Genomic DNA, 18,233 nt, shown 5'->3' with positions numbered 1-18,233 from the left:
GGGTTTTTTTTCTTCGTTTTTTTCTTCTTCTTTTCGCACACTTTGCAAAATCCGCAATAAAACACGAATGCGTGCTCCAATCGGGCTGAAATTTGGCACACTTAAAGGGCTCATTAAGGCGAATCTCAGTACCAAGTTTGGTAGGAATCCGATGAACATTCACGGAGTTATGACCGATTATCTGTGTAAAATAAGGTCGAAGGTCTGTCACGCCCACAGGGTAAACCGCTTGAAGGAATGAGCTGAAAATTGCTATGTAGATGGAGTAACTATCGTAGGAGTGCCTTTTTGTGGTTTGAAAGGAATCCAGTTAAAGGCCATCGAGATATGACACAAAACCCAACCTATGTCACAATTACGCGATCGACTTTTATGAATAAAAAAAACTATTAGTTTTCACGCCTACCAGGCAAACCGCTTAGAACAGTGAGCTGAAAATCGGTGGGTAGCTGGAATAATTATCATAGAAAGTCCTTGCAGTAGTACAGAAGAATCGGATTACAAACCACTGAGTTATGATTCCAAAGCCAACTACGTGTAGCATATGCGAGATCGAGATACTCTAATAGAACAGTCACCCTAATAAAGCATTCAGCTACGTTTATAACTTACTCCATTATAGAATTTCTTTGGCATTGCAAGTTATTCTGTAGGGAGTTCAGCTACAAACAGTTAATCTTATAGACAATTCAGCTACAAGCAAGTCATCCTGTAGAGAGTTCAGCTACAAATATGTTGCTGTAGAGATTCAGAACATTATAAGTCACACTGAAGAGAATTCAACTATAAACAAGTCACCTTGTAGAGAGTTCAGCTACAACAAGTTACTCTGTAGAGAATTCAGCTACAAACAAGTCACTGCGTAAAGGGTTCAGCTACAAAAAAGCTACCTAGTAGAGAGTTCATCTAGATCAGCTACAAACAAGTTACTTTAGGCAATGTTCAGCTACAAGTAAGTCACTCTGTAGAGAGTTCAGCTACAAACAAGTCACTCTGTAGAGAGTTCAGCTACAAACAAGTCACTCTGTAGTACAAACAAGTCACCGTGGAGAGAGAGTTCAGCAACCAATCAAAAAACCACCATGTAAAAGAGTTCAGCTATACAAACAAGATATAACTCTATAGAGAGATCAGGTAGAAACTTAACAGATCACACTGTAGAGAGTTCAGCTAGAAACAAGTCATCCAGACTAAGTAGAGAGATCAACTAGAAAATATCACCTTGTAGAGAGTTCAAATCACCCTGCAGATATTTCAGCTACAAACAAATCACCCTATAGAGAGATCAGCTAGAATAAGTCACCTTGTAAAGAGTTTAGCTACAAAGAAACTACCATGTAGAGAATTCAGCTATGAACAGATCATCCTGTCGAGAGTTCAGCTAGAAACAAGTCATGCTGTAGAGAGATCAACTAGAAGAAGTTACCTTGTAGAGAGTTCAGCTACAAAGAAACAACCATGTAGAAAGTTCAACTGCACACAAATCAAACTGTACAGAGTTCAGCTACAAACAAATCACCCTGTAGAGAGATCAGCTAGAAACAAGTCACCCTGTAGAGAAATCAACTAGTAGAAGTTACCTTGTAGAGAGTTCAGCTGCAAACAAACCATCATGTAGAGACTTCAGCTGCAAACAAATCACCCTGTAGAGAGTTCAGCTACGAAAGGATCACCCTGTAGAGAGTTCAGCTAGAAACAAGTCTTCCTGTAGAGAGATCAGCTAGAAGAAGCTACCTTGTAGAGAGTTCAGCTACAAAGAAACCACCATGTAGAGAGTTCAGCTGCAAACAAATCGAATTGTAGAGAGTTTAGCTACCAACAAATTACCATGTAGAGAGTTCAGCTAGAAACAAGTCATCCTGTAAAGAGATAAGCTGGAAGAGGTTACCTTGTAGAGTGTTCAGTTATGAACAAACCATCATGTAGAAAGTTCAGCTGCAAAGAATCACCCTGCAGAGAGTTCAGCTACGAGAAGATCACCGAGAAGATCACCGTATAGAGAGTTCAGCTAGAAGAAGTCACCTTGTAGAGAATTCAGCTGCAAAGAAACCACCATGTAGATAGTTCAGCTGTAAACAAATCATCCTGTAGAGAGTTCAGCTATGAACAGATCACCTGGTAGAGTTCAGCTAGAAACAAGTCCCCCTGCAGAGAGATCAGCTAGAAACAAGTCATCCTGTAGAGAGACCAGCTAGAACAAGTCACTTTGTATGTAGAAAGTTCAGCTACAAAAAAAATCACCCTGTAGAGAGGTCAGCTACAAACAAATCTCCCTTTATAGAGATCAGCTAGAAGAAGTTACCTTGTAGACAGTTCAGCTACAAAGAAACCATCATGTAGAGAGTTCAGCTGCAAACAAATCACCCTTAGAGAGTTCAGTTACAAACAAATCACCCTCTAGAAAGATCAGCTAAAAGAAGTCACCCTGTAGAGAGTTCAGTTAAAAAGAAACCACCATGTAGAGAGTTCAGCTACAAACTAGTGACCTTGTAGAGACATCAGTTATCTTGTAGAGAGTTCAGCTACAAAGAAATCATCATGTAGAGAGTTCAGCTGCAAACAAATCACCTGTAGAGAGTTCAGCTACAAACAAATCTCCCTGTAGAAAGGTCAGCTAGAAGAAGTCACCTTGTAGAGAGTTCAGCTACAAAGAACCATCATGTAAAGAGTTCAGCTGCAAACAAATCACCTGTAGAGAGTTCAGCTACAAACAAATCTCCCTGTAGAGAGATCAGCTAGAAGAAGTTTCGTTCAGCTACAAACAAATCACCCTGTAGAAAAATCAGCTAGAAGATGTTACCTTGTGGAGAGTTCAGCTACAAAGAAACCATCATGTAGAGAGTCAGCTGCAAACAAATCACCTGTAGAGAGTTCAGCTACAAACAAATCTCCCTGTAGAAAGGTCAGCTAGAAGAAGTCACCTTGTAGAGAGTTCAGCTACAAAGAACCATCATGTAGAGAGTTCAGCTGCAAACAAATCACCTGTATAGAGTTCAGCTACAAACAAATCTCCCTGTAGAAAGGTCAGCTAGAAGAAGTTACCTTGTAGAGAGTTCAGCTACAAAGAAACCATCATGTAAAGAGTTCAGCTGCAAACAAATCACCTGTATAGAGTTCAGCTACAAACAAATCTCTCTGTAGAGAGATCAGCTAGAAGAAGTTACCTTGTAGAGAGTTCAGCTACAAATAAACCATCATGTAAAGAGTTCAGCTACAAACAAATCTCCCTGTAGAGAGATCAGCTAGAAGAAGTTACCTTGTGGAGAGTTCAGCTACAAAGAAACCATCATGTAGAGAGTTCAGCTGCAAACAAATCACCTGTAGAGAGTTCAGCTACAAACAAATCTCCCTGTAGAGAGATCAGCTAAAAGAAGTTACCTTGTGGAGAGATCAGGTACAAAGAAACCATCATGTAGAGAGTTAAGGTGCAAACAAATTATCTGTAGAGAGTTCAGCTACAAACAAATCTCTCTGTAGAGAGATCAGCTGGAAGAAGTTACCTTGTAGAGAGTTCAGCTACAAATAAACCATCATGTAAAGAGTTCAGCTGCAAACAAATCACCTGTAGAGAGTTCAGCTACAAACAAATCTCCCTGTAGAAAGGTCAGCTAGAAGAAGTCACCTTGTAGAGAGTTCAGCTACAAAGAACCATCATGTAGAGAGTTCAGCTGCAAACAAATCACCTGTATAGAGTTCAGCTACAAACAAATCTCCCTGTAGAGAGATCAGCTAGAAGAAGTTTCCTTGTAGAGAGTTCAGCTACAACAAATCACCCTGTAGAAAGATCAGCTAGAAGAAGTTACCTTGTGGAGAGTTCAGCTACAAAGAAACCATCATGTAGAGAGTTCAGCTGCAAACAAATCACCTGTAGAGAGTTCAGCTACAAACAAATCTCCCTGTAGAGAGATCAGCTAGAAGAAATCACCTTGTAGAGAGTTCAGTTACAAAGAAACCACCATGTAGAGAGTTCAGCTGCAAAGAAATCACCCTGTAGAAAATTCAGCCACAAACAAATTACCCTGTAGAAAGATCAGTTATAGAAGAAGTTGCCTTGTAGAGAGTTCAGCTACAAAGAAACCATTCTGTAAAGAGCTCAGCTGCAAACAAATCACCTGCACAGAATTCAGCTACAAACATACCACCCTGTAGAGAGATCAGCTAGAAGAAGTTACTTGTATATTGTTCAGCTACAAACAATTCACCCTATAGAGAGAGCAGCAAGAAGAAGTAACTTTGTAGAGTGTTCAGTTACAAAGAAACCACCATGGAGAGTTCTGTAATAAATATATGTATAATTTGTACATTTACTGATAAAATCAGAAATATTTAAAGTACATCTGCTTCATCTTTTCTTCTTCCTGTGGAAAAGAAAAAAAGACTGGTTAAAAAAGTCCCAAAGCCGGCCTATGGCCGGATAGGCCGGCTTTGGGGTATACAAATACAAAAAGAAGTGAAATCTAATCCAAAACAGCCAGCTGTAAAAAAAGTGTGCGGCCCTCAAAAAGGCTATGGTGAAAAAAGATGTGAAATCCAAGGTGGTGGCCAAGAAATGGCTGTGATGGTAGGTTAATGGTAAAAATTTTAATAACGGCAATTTAGATGAATTTTTTGCCAAGACCAAGCGGCACAAAAATTCACCTGAATTGTTGTCATTAAAATTTTTACCATTAACCTACCATCACAGCCATTTCTTGGCCGCCACCTTGGATTTCACATCTTTTTTCACCATAGCCTTTTTGAGGGCCGCACACTTTTTTTACAGCTGGCTGTTTTGGATTAGATTATTTTAACAGTAATCAGGTTCCATACACTGTATATGCATTGGTGGAGTATTAGCAACTACTTTTGCATTGAAAAAGCCCCAGTTGAACAACAGCAATGCAACAGATCCAATTTACGTACATTACAACAAAACATGTACCTTTCTAAGACTGTCTGCCTTGATCCCAACCCTATTGCGATACCGCCAATCTTTTGCTGCTGGACCACGTCTACTCCGCAATGGTAGCTTTCGATATTTCTGGCATACTTTGAGTGCTTGCATTCTTGCTTGCTTCCTTACAGTGTTCCTTAGCTCTGGCCTAATAATCAAACCTTCACAGCTGGGAAGCTTCTCCTTTAAAAAGGTGATTATATTTTGTATCTTATTTCCTACTTCATGTAAATCATCTGGATTAACACAACAATATGTCAAAGTTTCCAGGGCTTTTAAACCAATTCTAGCACGCTCTCCCTCTTTCTTTAGTGAACAGGAATAGGTCTGTAAATGATGCAGAATCCTAGTAAAATATATAATAAATTTTATGTGATACATACCTTTTTTGCTGGTATCTCTTCATTATAACCATCCATTGGAGGAGGTAGTTCGCTGATGTCATCATTGCTACTATCAACATAACTGTCATGAAGTGTAGCGTCTTGATCTACACTGGTAGAAAAATAGCTGTTCAGTGCGGCTTGGTCGGTGCTTAAGTATGCACTCTTGGTGTATCGGTCAGGTAGATGATCCCAGTTCCACTGTGGATAAAGTTCAAATATGCAAAAGAAGTGCTTGCATGGTAAGTTCCATTCTGTCCAGTCACGACAAGTGCATGAAGGATCCTCAAAGAAAACAGTATGGTGTTTTTCACTGGAACCTTTAACTTCAAACTTGCCTGTTGCTTCATCAAGCACAATTACATCTGAGGAAATATACTTTAAGGCTTTAGAGCGTTTTTCTAAGCAATGCAAAATAACAGATCGAGGTCTTCCTTGTAGGTAACTGGGCACAAAGCTTTTGTAAGTACGATACATGTCACTTTGCTTGTAATTCAAGAATAGATACTTCTGATAGCTGTCAGGAAGAAACTTCTCTACAATGAGAGTAACAGTAGCAGACAATGTCATATTCTTGTTGTGAGGAAGGTAATTATATTTCAACACTTTGTTCAAAGCTTCAGTACCATTATTGGTGTTAACAGCAGCATGGAAATCTCTATCACGATATGCTCTTGCCCATCGCTATGATTAAAGTACAATATAAGTACATGAGTATAAGAACACTGTTTTCCTAAACTCTGATTGCAGTATAAAAGCGAATTTGTTACCTATGTATGTGTGTTTGTACATGGATCCGTGTAGTATGTGTATGTGTCCATGTGCATGTGCTTGTGTGCACCATACTACATTTGTAGTGTTATATTCATGATTCATTTTACAAGTGTACTTACCTGTGGACATGACAACCATTTGTTCTCTAACCACTCCCGTAGCTGTAAATTATTTTTCCATATGTTTCCACTCTTCAGGCTGTCTACATGCTTCTGGTAATGGTAATCAACTGATAGGTCTGGGGATGTTGGTGATGGCGAGTTAGCTATGTCTCTGAGGAAACTCAACAAAGTATCTGCCTCACTTGAAGCAAGTCCATGTTTCCTATCCTTGACCCATCTCTCCCAACACTGCTCTCTGTGGAAATCACAGATATACACTTTGCAGCTTGGAAATACAGCTTCAATTGCACCAATGTCAGCATCTGAATAATCTGTCATAAAAAAGGTGGATTCCAATTTGGGTTCCAAGAAAGCAACAGACTGAGGGTTTCTGAAATGTTCTCCTTTGACTCTGATTGCACCACATAGTCTGCCACTATACTATATCCTACATTTATTTTAACAGTGACAAAAAATAGTGCAATTTCATACTTGGTTGTTTTGTATGTAGCATCCATCAAGGAAATTGTGTTTCCATATTTAGATAGCAAATCTTGCTGCCAAGCCTCCTGGTGAACAAAGAGCAAGGTCTGGTTGCTATTGTTCTCTGATGTGCTGCTGGTGTCTTCAGAACTTATGAATGGCCGATAGAAATGCAATGCAGTTGGGTTATCTTGTTTCCAGTGTTCAATTTTAAGCCTCAAATTTTCCTGGTCAAACTTAGACAGTTGGCATGCATGTTGTGCAAGATAGACATGATTTCTGACATCACTAGTGTTAGGAAAATAAGCTCTGTCTGTAAGATCTGGTATTTGATGAACATACAAAACATGCAATACATAGCACTTGAGATGATTTTTCACCTCTTGTACATTCGTAATACCTTCTGCAACCAGCTCATAGATTTTAGAGACAAGCTTTGGATGGATTCGTTGGCCATATAAAGCTGGACCATCAATGTCATGAGAGTGTGCCTCCTCCTTTGGCAAAACTACAAAATAACAACTTTCTGAGAACACAGTTGCTGTGGGTTCTGCTAGGTTACTCTTGAGTTTCTGCAATTTCTTTTGCTTAATGTCTTTCACCTTCTTCACTCCAGTCATGCCATCAGAAAAGGACAGTTTATATTCTGGAAACAGGGAAACCACATGGACTTCAATGTGAGCAGCACAACCTCTTTTCCGTGTTCCCTGTAGACATGTTCTTTTGCCAGTGCTCTTGTCTTTGTAATAGTGGCTTCCAAACTGGCAGTCCATCTTTCTAATTTCAGACACATAAAATGGAGTATTCTCAAAGCATACTTTTTGTCCATGGATAGTGTGTTCCCAAAATATTCGTGTGGATTCCTGTCAAACTAAATGTGATCCTGTATAATTATTACAGAAACTATGAAAAGGTTAGTGATCAGAAGTATATTATCGTATAAAGGGAAACTTTGGTGGCGGGAAACTTTTACAAATTTGGAAATTTGCTACAAATCTGCCAAAGTTTAACCCGCCAAATACTCAGATTAGCATCTTTATAACTAAACATTTTGTCAAAGTTTATGTTGCCAAATGCAGCTATTCATCCCTACCAAAGTTTCCCTCTATACAGTATACTGCAACCTGTTACTACACTTCTTCATTGCTTGAAATTGTACCAAACTTAATGCTAACTACAGTTGATTATTTATTTAGCTTCAGTTTATAACACACACATTAGTAACAGGGATCCATGCATTAATTATGCCATACATCTGAAAAATGTTGAGTGGTAAGTGGTGCATGTCTGTCAGACTGATTGCAATAATTAGTAGCATTGGTTGCAACAATGAAATTAACTGGCAATGAATTCACTAATTGTCTGTCTATGAATATACCCAAGGATTTCCCCTGTGTACATAGTGGTACATTCCATTAATAAAACAGTACTTGACCCATATATATATATTACTGATACATTACTTGATACAATTTTACAGTTTGGTATAGCTAAATACTCCATTAAAGATATATGTCCAGGAAATATCACATTATGCATGTCATGGCTAGTTCCATTTGAAAGTGCACCATGCATGCATGTTTTGAATTCATGACTTCCGTAGAGTAAAGACTTTGTCTGGCATACAGTTTTACTGACATTTCCAGTAGCTGTAGCTAGGCTTTGTCTGAATAATTTTATAGCTTAGCTACACTGGCTCAAGACACCTATGATACTGTGTATGGAAAGCTATACAAATTCTGTTCAATTTTAAGAGACTACCACATATGCTGTACAGCTAATGAGATAATATAGGCACCAGATACAAGAGTTAGCTATTTAAAATAAACCCACAACCAGCTTCTTGTTAACAGACGACCTCGTACCAAAACAGCTCTTGGTCTGTTGCTTGTGAGCTTCCAAAGTCTCCTCTAGATTCGTTACAAGTCCGGTGTAATAGTTAGGCCCAGAACTAGCCAGACCATCACTCCACCGGTACATTTATACCACCCAGGTCCTATCTGGTGTACCTCAAGGCACGGTTCTTGCCCCTCTATTGTTTTTGATTTATATTAACGACCTACCTTTTTCCATCCACAATAAGATCAAACTGTATGCAGATGACGTATTGTTGTATTCTCAAATAACATCAATTGCTGACTGCTTAAGCTTACAACAGGACTTAGACCTACTTGCTCAATGGGACAACAGATGGAAGATGACATTCTATATCCTGAAATGTGAGTTCCTGAGAGTAACAAACCAACGCAATCCTATCTTGCACACGTATTATATTGAAAATTCTCCCATTAAGGAAGTTCCATCTACCAAATATCTAGGGGTCACCATCTACAACAAGCTTACCTTCAATGACCATATCCAAACAATCACCAATAAAGCTAACCAAATCAATGCCTTTATTTACAGAAACCTGCGCCACTGTCCAAGCACTGTGAAATGTAACTGCTACAGAAGTATGGTCAGGCCAGTGCTTGAATATGCATCATCTGTATGGGATCCCCATACCTTAAATAATATTAATAGAATTGAAGCAGTACAGAGAAGAGCGGCCAGATTTTGCCTAAATGAGTTTTCAAGTTACTCTAGTGTTCTAACATACTAAGCACACTTAACTTACCTCCTTTACAACAAAGAAGAGAGAGAGCTAAACTTATAATGATGTATAAAATTATTAATGATCTTATTGATATCCCCAAAGAGTACTTTACCCCTAATGATTCGCGATTAAGAAAAGGATACTACAGGCAACTGACGACAAACATTGACTCGTATAAATTATAAATTTTCCTTTTTCCCCTCTGCAATTAAACTTTGGAACCCCCTTCCCCCCTATATAATTAATTCCCCTTCCCTGGATAATTTTTGTAACAACTTAAGTAATTATATCTGTGCGTTATAATCATTTGTGATTTCTGCACAGTAAAAACAAATAATAAATAAATAATAATTTCTACGGAGAAAGGAACCCTCACCAAGATTCGCGCCAAAACGGTATTTGGAAGAACGCGCAGTGCTTCAATTTCTATGCATTACATTATTTCCGGACTTCAGGTCGAGTGAATATAGCGAACCCCTTGGAACTAAGAGAGCTAGGACCGTAATGGCTGGAGCTAATCAATTCTCCATAAATGACTTTGCAATGCCGAACCTAATGTTGATACAGCAACTACAGGACTACAAACTGATCGTTGGTAAAAATCATGAGATTAATCACCTGGTTGAGATGGAGGTAATCGTTGAGGCCTTAAATACATTAGCGGCGAGATTCCGCGTGGTGTATAGACATGAAGGTTGGATGGATGAGCTTAGAAACCTAGTAAACGATGTGACCAACTTGCAGGTACTTACTGCTGCAAACAATCATGCTAAGAATCAAGCTATTAATCAATGGCTCCAAACACGACACGTAACAGTGCCACCACCGATTGCCTTAGAATATTTCGTCAACCAGGCCGATGGAACCGTCAGTGAATGGATGCATCAAATGGGCCAAGGATGGGCAATACTAAGACTGCAACTTAGACAGAGTACTTTTATAAGGCTTGCCAATGTTATTAATACCATGCTTTATGGCGAAGTGGATAGACGATGAACTGGCGGGAGCCTGTCATGATGTAATAATTTTTTTTCAAGTAGAATTGTTGATATTATATCAAGACACACGGTAGTGTGTCGTGCGGCCCAAGAAGCCGGCGCGTAACACCCGTGAGTATATTGACAGGAAGAAAGAAAACGCAATTTTCGCACCTCCGTAGCTCTGTGCTTCCTTGATGAAACAAGACGATTTTTGCTGTGGACATGCCCCCCAACTGCAGCACTCTACATTCCAAATTTGAGCGAAATCGCTTCGCGCGTTCCCGAGATATGCGACTTCAAAAATTGGCTGAGTTTCTTCGTTTTTTTTCTTCTTCTTCTTATTTTTCTTTTTCTTGTCGCACACTTACAAAAACTGCTATAAAACTCGAACGCGTTATCCGATTGCCTTGAAATTTGGCACACAGAAGGGGGGTATAAAGGCGCATCTTGGTACCAACTTTGGCTGGAATACCATAAACAGACAAAGAGTTATGAGCGATTATGCACGAAAAATAACACCAATATGTTGTCACGCCTACAGGGTAAACCGCGTATGGGAAGAAGCTGAAAATCGGTGGGTGAATAGGTTAACTATTGAACCTCAAACCTTTTGTGGTTTGAAAGAAATCGAGCTAAAAACCAGGAAGATACAGCGAAAAAATCAACAGTGTGTAACAATTACGCAATCGAGATTAGCTAATTTTTAATATTTTTATTTTATTATTATTATTATTATTATGCTTGCCACGCCTACCAGGTAAACCGCTTGGGGTAATGCTTTCAAAATCGCTGTACAGATGGAGTTATCATCTTAGAAAGGCTCTTCAATGGTGTAGAAGAATCAGACTTAAATCCACGGAGTTATAACACGAAATCCAACTTGGTGTAGCAAGTGCGAGATCGAGATACTCTAATAGAGCAGTCATCCTAATAGAGCAGTCACCCTGAACAGAATTAAAGAGATCAGTTAGAAATAAGTAACCTGTATAGAGATCAGCTACAAACAAATCACCCTGTAGAGAGTTCAGCTACAAACAATTCACCCTGTTAAAACATCAGTTAGAAGAAGATTTCTTGTAGAGAGTTCAAATACAAACAAATCACCCTGTTGAAAGATCAGCTAGAAGATGTCACCTTGTAGATAGTTCAGTTACAAAGAAACCACCATGTAGAGAATTCAGCTACAAACTAGTGACCCTGTAGATACATCAGCTAGAAGAAGTTACCTTGTAGAGAGTTCAGCTACAAAGAAACCATTCTGTAAAGAGCTCAGCTGCAAACAAATCACCTATACAGAATTCAGCTACAAACAAATCACCCTGTAGAGAGATCAGCTAGAAGAAGTTACCTTGTAGATAGTTCAGCTACAAACAAATCATCCTGTAGAGAGATCAGCTAGAAGAAGTTACCTTGTAGATAGTTCAGCTACAAACAATTCACCCTGTACAGAGCTCAGTTAAAAGAGGTTTCCTTGTAAAAAGTTCAGCTACAAACAAATCACCCTGTAGAGAGATAAGTAAGAAGAAGTTACCTTGTAGATCGTTCTGCTACAAACAATTCACCCTGTAAAGAGATCAGCTAGAAGAAGTTACCTTGTAGAGAGTTCAGCTACAAAGAAACCATCATGTAGAGAATTCAGCCGCAAACAAATCATGTATAGAGAGTTCAGCTACAAACAAATCTCCCTGTAGAGAGATCAGCTAGAAGAAGTTTCCTTGTAGAGAGTTCTGCTACAAACAAATCACCCTGTAGAAAGATCAGCTAGAAGAAATCACCTCGTAGAGAGTTCAGCTTCAAAGAAACAATCATGTGAGAGTTCAGGTACAAACAAATTGTCCTGTAGAGAGATCAGCTAGAAGAAGTTACCTTGTAGAGAGTTCAGCTACAAAGAAACCATCATGTAGATAGTTCAGGTACAAACAAATCACCCTGTAGAAAGATCAGCTATAGAAGAAATCACCTTGTAGAGAGTTCAGCTACAAAGAATCTATCGTGTAGAGAGTTTAACTACAAACAAATCACCCTGTAGAAAGATCAGCTATAGAAGAAATCACCTTGTAGAGAGTTCAGCTACAAAGAAACCATCATGTAGAGAGTTCAGCTACAAACAAATCGGCCTGTAGAGAGATCAGCTAGAAGAAATTACCTTGTAGAGAGTTCAGCTACAAAGAAACAATCATGTAGAGAGTTCAGCTGCAAACAAATCACCTGTAGAGAGTTCAGCTAGAAACAAGTCACCCTGTAGAGAGATCAGCTAGAAACAAGTCACCTTGTAGAGAGTTCAGCTAGAAGAAGTAATATTGTAGAGCTACAAAGAAGCTACCATGTAGAGTTCAGCTGCAAACAAATCACCCTGTAGAGAACTCAGCTACAAACAAATCGCCCTGTAGAAAGATTAGCTAGAAGAAGTTACTTTATAGGGAGTTCAGCTATGAACAGATCACCCTGTAGAAAGTTCAGCTACAAACAAATCACCCTGTAGAGAGTTAAGTTACAAAGAAACCACCATGTAGAGAGTTCAGCTGCAAAAAAAATCAATCACTCTGTAGAGAGTTCAGCTAGAAGAAGTCACCTTGTAGAGAGTTAAGCTGCAAATAAATCACCCTGTAGAGAATTCAGCTACAAACAAATCACCCTGTAGAAAGATCAGCTAGAAGAAGTTACCTTGTAGAGAGTTCAGCTACAAAGAAACCACCATGTAGAGAGTTCAGCTGCAAACAAATCACCTGTAGAGAATTCAGCTAGAAACAAGTCACCCTGTAGAGAGATCAGCTAGAAACAAGTCACCCTGTAGAGAGTTCAGCTAGAAGAAGTCACATTGTAGAGAGTTCAGCTACAAAGAAACTACCACGTAGAGAATCCAGCTGCAAACAAATCATCCTGTAGAGAGTTCAGCTAGAAGAAGTCACCTTTTAGAGAGTTCAGCTACAAAGCAACCACCATGTAAAGAGTTCAGCTGCAAAAAACTCAATCACCTTGTACAAAGATCGGCTAGAAGAAGTTACCTTGTAGAGAGTTCAGCTACAAAGAAACCACCATGTAGAGAGTTCAGCTGCAAACAAATCACCTGTAGAGAGTTCAGCTAGAAACAAGTCACCCTGTAGAGAGTTCAGCTAGAAGAAGTCACATTGTAGAGAGTTCAGCTACAATGAAACTCCCATGTAGAGAGTTCAGCTGCAAACAAATCACCCTGTAGAGAACTCAGCTACAAACAAATATGCAGTGAAAAAGATAAGCTAGAAGAAGTTACCTTGTAGAGAGTTCAGCTACAACGAAACCACCATGTAGAGAGTTCAGCTACAAACAAATCACCTGTAGAGAGTTCAGCTAGAAACAAGTCACCCTGTAGAGAGATCAGCTAGAAACAAGTCACCTTGTAGAGAGTTCAGCTAGAAGAAGTCACATTGTAGAGAGTTCAGCTACAAAGAAACCACCATTTAGAGAGTTCAGCTGCAAACAAATCACCCAGTAGAAAGTTCAGCTATGAACAGATCACCCTGTTGAGAGTTCAGTTAGAAACAAGGAATCCTGTAGAGAAATCACCTAGAAGTATCGCCTTGTAGAGTTCAGCTACAAACAAATCACCTGTAGAGAGTTCAGCTACAAACAAATCACCCTGTAGAGAGATCAGCTAGAAGAAGTTACCTTGTAGGGATTTCAGCTACAAACAAATCACCCTGTAGAGAGTTCAGCTACAAAGAAACTATTCTGTAAAGAGCTCAGCTGCAAACAAATCACTTGTACAGAATTCAGCTACAAACAAATCGCCCTGTAGAGAGATCAGCTAGAAGAAATTACCTTGTAGATAGTTCAGCTACAAACAAATCACCCTGTAGAGAGTTCAGCTACAAAGAAACTATTCTGTAAAGAGCTCAGCTGCAAACAAATCACTTGTACAGAATTCAGCTACAAACAAATCGCCCTGTAGAGAGATCAGCTAGAAGAAATTACCTTGTAGATAGTTCAGCTACAAACAAATCACCCTGTAGAAAGATCAGTTAGAAGAACTTACCTTGGAGAAAGTTCAGCTACAAAGAAACCATTTTGTAAAGAGCTCAGCTGCAAACAAATCACCTGTACAGAATTCAACTACGAACAAATCACCCTGTAGAGATCAGCTATAAGAAGTTACCTTGTAGATAGTTCAGCTACAAACAAATCTCCCTGTAGAGAGATCAGCTAGAAGAAATTACCTTGTAGAGAGTTCAGCTACAAAGAAACCACCATGTAGAGAGTTCAGCTGCAAAGAAATCACCCTGTAGAAAATTCTGCCAGAAACAAATTGCCCTGTAGAAAGATCAGTTAGAAGAAGTTACCTTTTAGAGAGTTCAGCTACAAAGAAACCATTCTGTAAAGAGCTCAGCTGCAAACAAATCACCTATACAAAATTCAGCTACAAACACATCACCTGTAGAGAGATCAGCTAGAAGAAGTTACCTTGTAGATCGTTCAGCTACAAACAATTCACCCTGTAGAGAGAGCAATTAGAAGAAGTCACCTTGTAGAGTGTTCAGTTACAAAGAAACCACCATGGAGATTTCTGTAATCAATATATGTGACCGGATTTGCGAAAAGGGGTCTTCCACACACATCCAATTCCGTAAATGTTGGAGACCATAACTCAGTGTTCAAGTAACATAATTATTAACCTGAACATTTCACCATGTATTCAGCTATAGTGGTGCTCACCACTGCCCAAATATCAAGGCAATAGCTCTTTCCAATCTGAAGTTATCAATTGTCAAAGTTGGCAAATTGGACCCCTTTTCGCAAATCCGGTCACATATGTATTATACAGTATATATAATTTGTACATTTACTGATAAAATATTTAAAGTACATCTACTTCATCTTTTCTTCTTCCTGTAGTAAAGAAAAAAACATAGGTTAAAAAAGTCCCAAAGCTGGCCATAGGCCGGCTTTGGGGTATACAAATACAAAAAGAAATGAAATCTAATCCAAAACAGCCAAGCTGTAAAAAAAGTGTGCGGCCCTCAGAAAGGCTATGGTGAAAAAAGATGTGAAATCCAAGGTGGCGGCCAAGAAATGGCTGTGATGGTAGGTTAGTGGTAAAAATTTTAATAACGACAATTCAGGTGAATTTTTGTGAAGCGGCACAAAAATTCACCTGAATTGTCATTATTAAAATTTTTACCACTAACCTACCATCACAGCCATTTCTTGGCCGCCACCTTGGATTTCACATCTTTTTTCACCATAGCCTTTCTGAGGGCCGCACACTTTTTTTACAGCTTGGCTGTTTTGGATTAGATTATTATATTATTATTGATTAGCAAAACCCATTGGGTAAATCGCTAATGTACAAAAACAAAATTTTAGTGTCTATGCATTTTGCAAACGGTTCTTGAAAGTAAGTAAGTCTATATTGTCAAGATCTTCCATATCTAAATTGTTCCAGTCTGGTATTGATCTTGGTAAGAAAGAGTTACTATATCGATTTGTTCTGGCATACAACTGTAATAGCTTCAAGGGATGGTTTGCCCTGGTACTTGTTGCAGGAGATAACACTGGCAGATACTGATTTGGAACATAAATTAATTTGTTTACAAACTTAAACAACAGCATCAGACGTTCCTGTTTCCTACGATCTTCCAGCGTTGGCCATCAAGACACACGGTAGTGTGTCGTGCGGCCCAAGAAGCCGGCGCGTACACCCGTGAGTATATTGACAGGAAGAAAGAAAACGCAATTTTCGCACCTCCGTAGCTCTGTGCTTCCTTGATGAAACAAGACGATTTTTGCTGTGGACATGCCCTCCAACTGCAGCACTCCACATTCCAAATTTGAGCGAAATCGCTTCAAGCGTTCCCGAGATATGCGACTTCAACAATTGGCTCAGTTTCTTCGTTTTTTTTTTTCTTCTTATTTTTCTTCTTCTTGTCGCACACTTACAAAAACTGCTATAAAACTCGAACGCCATATCCGATTGCCTTGAAATTTGGTATACAGAAGGGGGATATAAAGGCGCATCTCGGTACCAACATTGGCTGGAATACGATAAACAGGCAAAGAGTTATGAGCGATTATTCACGAAAAATAACACCAATATGTTGTCACGCCTACAGGGTAAACCGCGTATGGGAAGAAGCTGAAAATCGGTGGGTGAATAGGTTAACTATTGAACCTCAAACCTTTTGTGGTTTGAAAGAAATCGAGCTAAAAAACAGGAAGATACAATGAAAAAACCAACAGTGTGTAACAATTACGCAATCGAGATTAGGTAATAAAAAAAAAAAACGACTGCTTGCCACGCCTACCAGATAAACCGCTTGGGGTAATGCTTTGAAAATCGTTGTACAGATGAAGTAATCATCTTAGAAAGGCTCATCAATGGTGTAGAAGAATCAGACTTAAAGCCACGGAGTTATAACACGAAATCCAACTTGGTGCAGCAAGTGCGAGATCGAGATACTCTAATAGAGCAGTCATCCTAATAGAGCAGTCACCCTGAATAGAATTCAAGAGATCAGCTAGAAACAAGAAACCTGTAGAGAGATCAGCTAGAAGAAGTTACCTTGTAGGGAGTTGATGCAACTATGGAAAGGGATAGTTCAGCTAGAAAAAATCACCTTGTAGAGTTCAGCTACAAAGAAACCACCATGTAGAGAGGTCAGCTACAAACAAATCGCCCTGTGGAGAGATCAATAGAAGAAGTTACCTTGCAGAGAGTTCAGCTACAAAGAAACCATCATGTAAAGAGTTCAGCTACAAACAAATCTCCCTGTAGAGAGATCAGCTAGAAGAAGTTACCTTGTAGAGAGTTCAGCTTCAAACAAATCACCCTGTAGAAAGATCAGCTAGAAGGGGTCACCTTGTAGAGAGTTCAGTTACAAAGAAACCACCATGTAGAGAGCTCAGCTACAAACTAGTGACTTTGTAGAGACATCAGCTAGAAGAAGTTACCTTGTAGAGAGTTCAGCTACAAAGAAACCATTCTTTAAAGAGCTCAGCTGCAAACAAATCACCTGTACAGAATTCAGCTACAAGTAAATCATCCTGTAGAAAGATGAGCTAGAAAAAGTTACCTTGTAGAGAGTTCAGTTACAAAGAAACCAGAATTCAGCTACAAACTAGTGACCCTGTAAAGACATCAGCTAGAAGAAGTTACCTTGAGAGAGTTCAACTACAAAGAAACCATTCTGTAAAGAGCTCAGCTGCAAACAAATCACCTGTACAGAATTCAGCTACAAACAAATCACCCTGTAGAGAGATCAGCTAGAAGAAATTACTTTGTAGAGAGTTCAGCTACAAAGAAACCACTATGTAGAGAGTTCAGCTGCAAAGAAATCACCCTGTATAAAATTCTGCCACAAGCAAATTGCCCTGTAGAAAGATCAGTTAGAAGAAGTTACCTTGTAGATAGTTCAGCTACAAACAGATCTCCCTGTAGAGAGATCAGCTAGAAGAAATTACCTTGTAGAGAGTTCAGCTACAAAGAAACCACCATGTAGAGAGTTCAGCTGCAAAGAAATAACCCTGTAGAAAATTCTGCCAGAAACAAATTTCCCTGTAGAAAGATCAGTTAGAAGAAGTTACCTTTTAGAGAGTTCAGCTACAAAGAAACCATTCTGTAAAGAGCTCAGCTGCAAACAAATCACCTGTACAGAATTCAGCTACAAACAAATCACCCTGTAGAGAGATCAGCTAGAAGAAGTTAACTTGTAGAGAGTTCAGCTACAAAGAAACCATCATTTAGAAAGTTCAGCTTCAAACAAATCACCTGTAGAGAGTTCGGCTACAAACAAATCTCCCTGTAGAGAGATCAGCTAGAAGAAGTTACCTTGTAGAGAGTGAAGCTACAAACAAATCATCCTATTGAATGATTAGCTAGAAGAAGTCACCTTGTAGAAAGTTCAGTTACAAAGAAACCACCATGTAGAGAGTTCAGCTACAAACTAGCCACCTTGTAGAGACATCAGCTAGAAAAGTTACCTTGTAGAGAGTTCAGCTACAAACAAATCT

General features: G+C 39.1%; 1 protein-coding gene across 1 annotated transcript; it reads right to left on the bottom strand.

Moving 5' to 3' along the window:
- Nucleotides 1-4,903: 4,903 nt before the first annotated feature.
- Nucleotides 4,904-7,447, bottom strand: LOC136255221 (uncharacterized). Its single transcript, XM_066047947.1, has 5 exons — nucleotides 7,075-7,447; nucleotides 6,684-6,996; nucleotides 6,210-6,603; nucleotides 5,317-6,000; nucleotides 4,904-5,260 (listed from the first exon to the last, which is right to left on the bottom strand). The coding sequence occupies exons 1-5, from the start codon at nucleotides 7,445-7,447 to the stop codon at nucleotides 4,904-4,906; spliced, it is 2,121 nt and encodes a 706-aa protein (XP_065904019.1).
- Between the last annotated feature and the right edge of the window lie 10,786 nt (nucleotides 7,448-18,233).

The sequence above is a fragment of the Dysidea avara genome, chromosome 5, assembly GCF_963678975.1.
Source record: "Dysidea avara chromosome 5, odDysAvar1.4, whole genome shotgun sequence".
In the NCBI taxonomy this organism is placed as follows: domain Eukaryota; kingdom Metazoa; phylum Porifera; class Demospongiae; order Dictyoceratida; family Dysideidae; genus Dysidea; species Dysidea avara.
Note: the sequence above shows the minus strand (reverse complement) of the source record. Positions and strands in the feature narration are given on the sequence as shown.

Bases quoted from the DNA above. Each gene is read 5' to 3' on its own strand.
- LOC136255221 (XM_066047947.1), bottom strand. From the start codon at position 7,447: ATGGACTGCCAGTTTGGAAGCCACTATTACAAAGACAAGAGCACTGGC. The intron at 6,001-6,209 runs GTAAGTACACTT...CTTTAATCATAG, and splicing joins AATGGTTGTCATGTCCACAG to CGATGGGCAAGAGCATATCG. The intron at 5,261-5,316 runs GTATGTATCACA...CATCATTTACAG, and splicing joins AAGAGATACCAGCAAAAAAG to ACCTATTCCTGTTCACTAAA.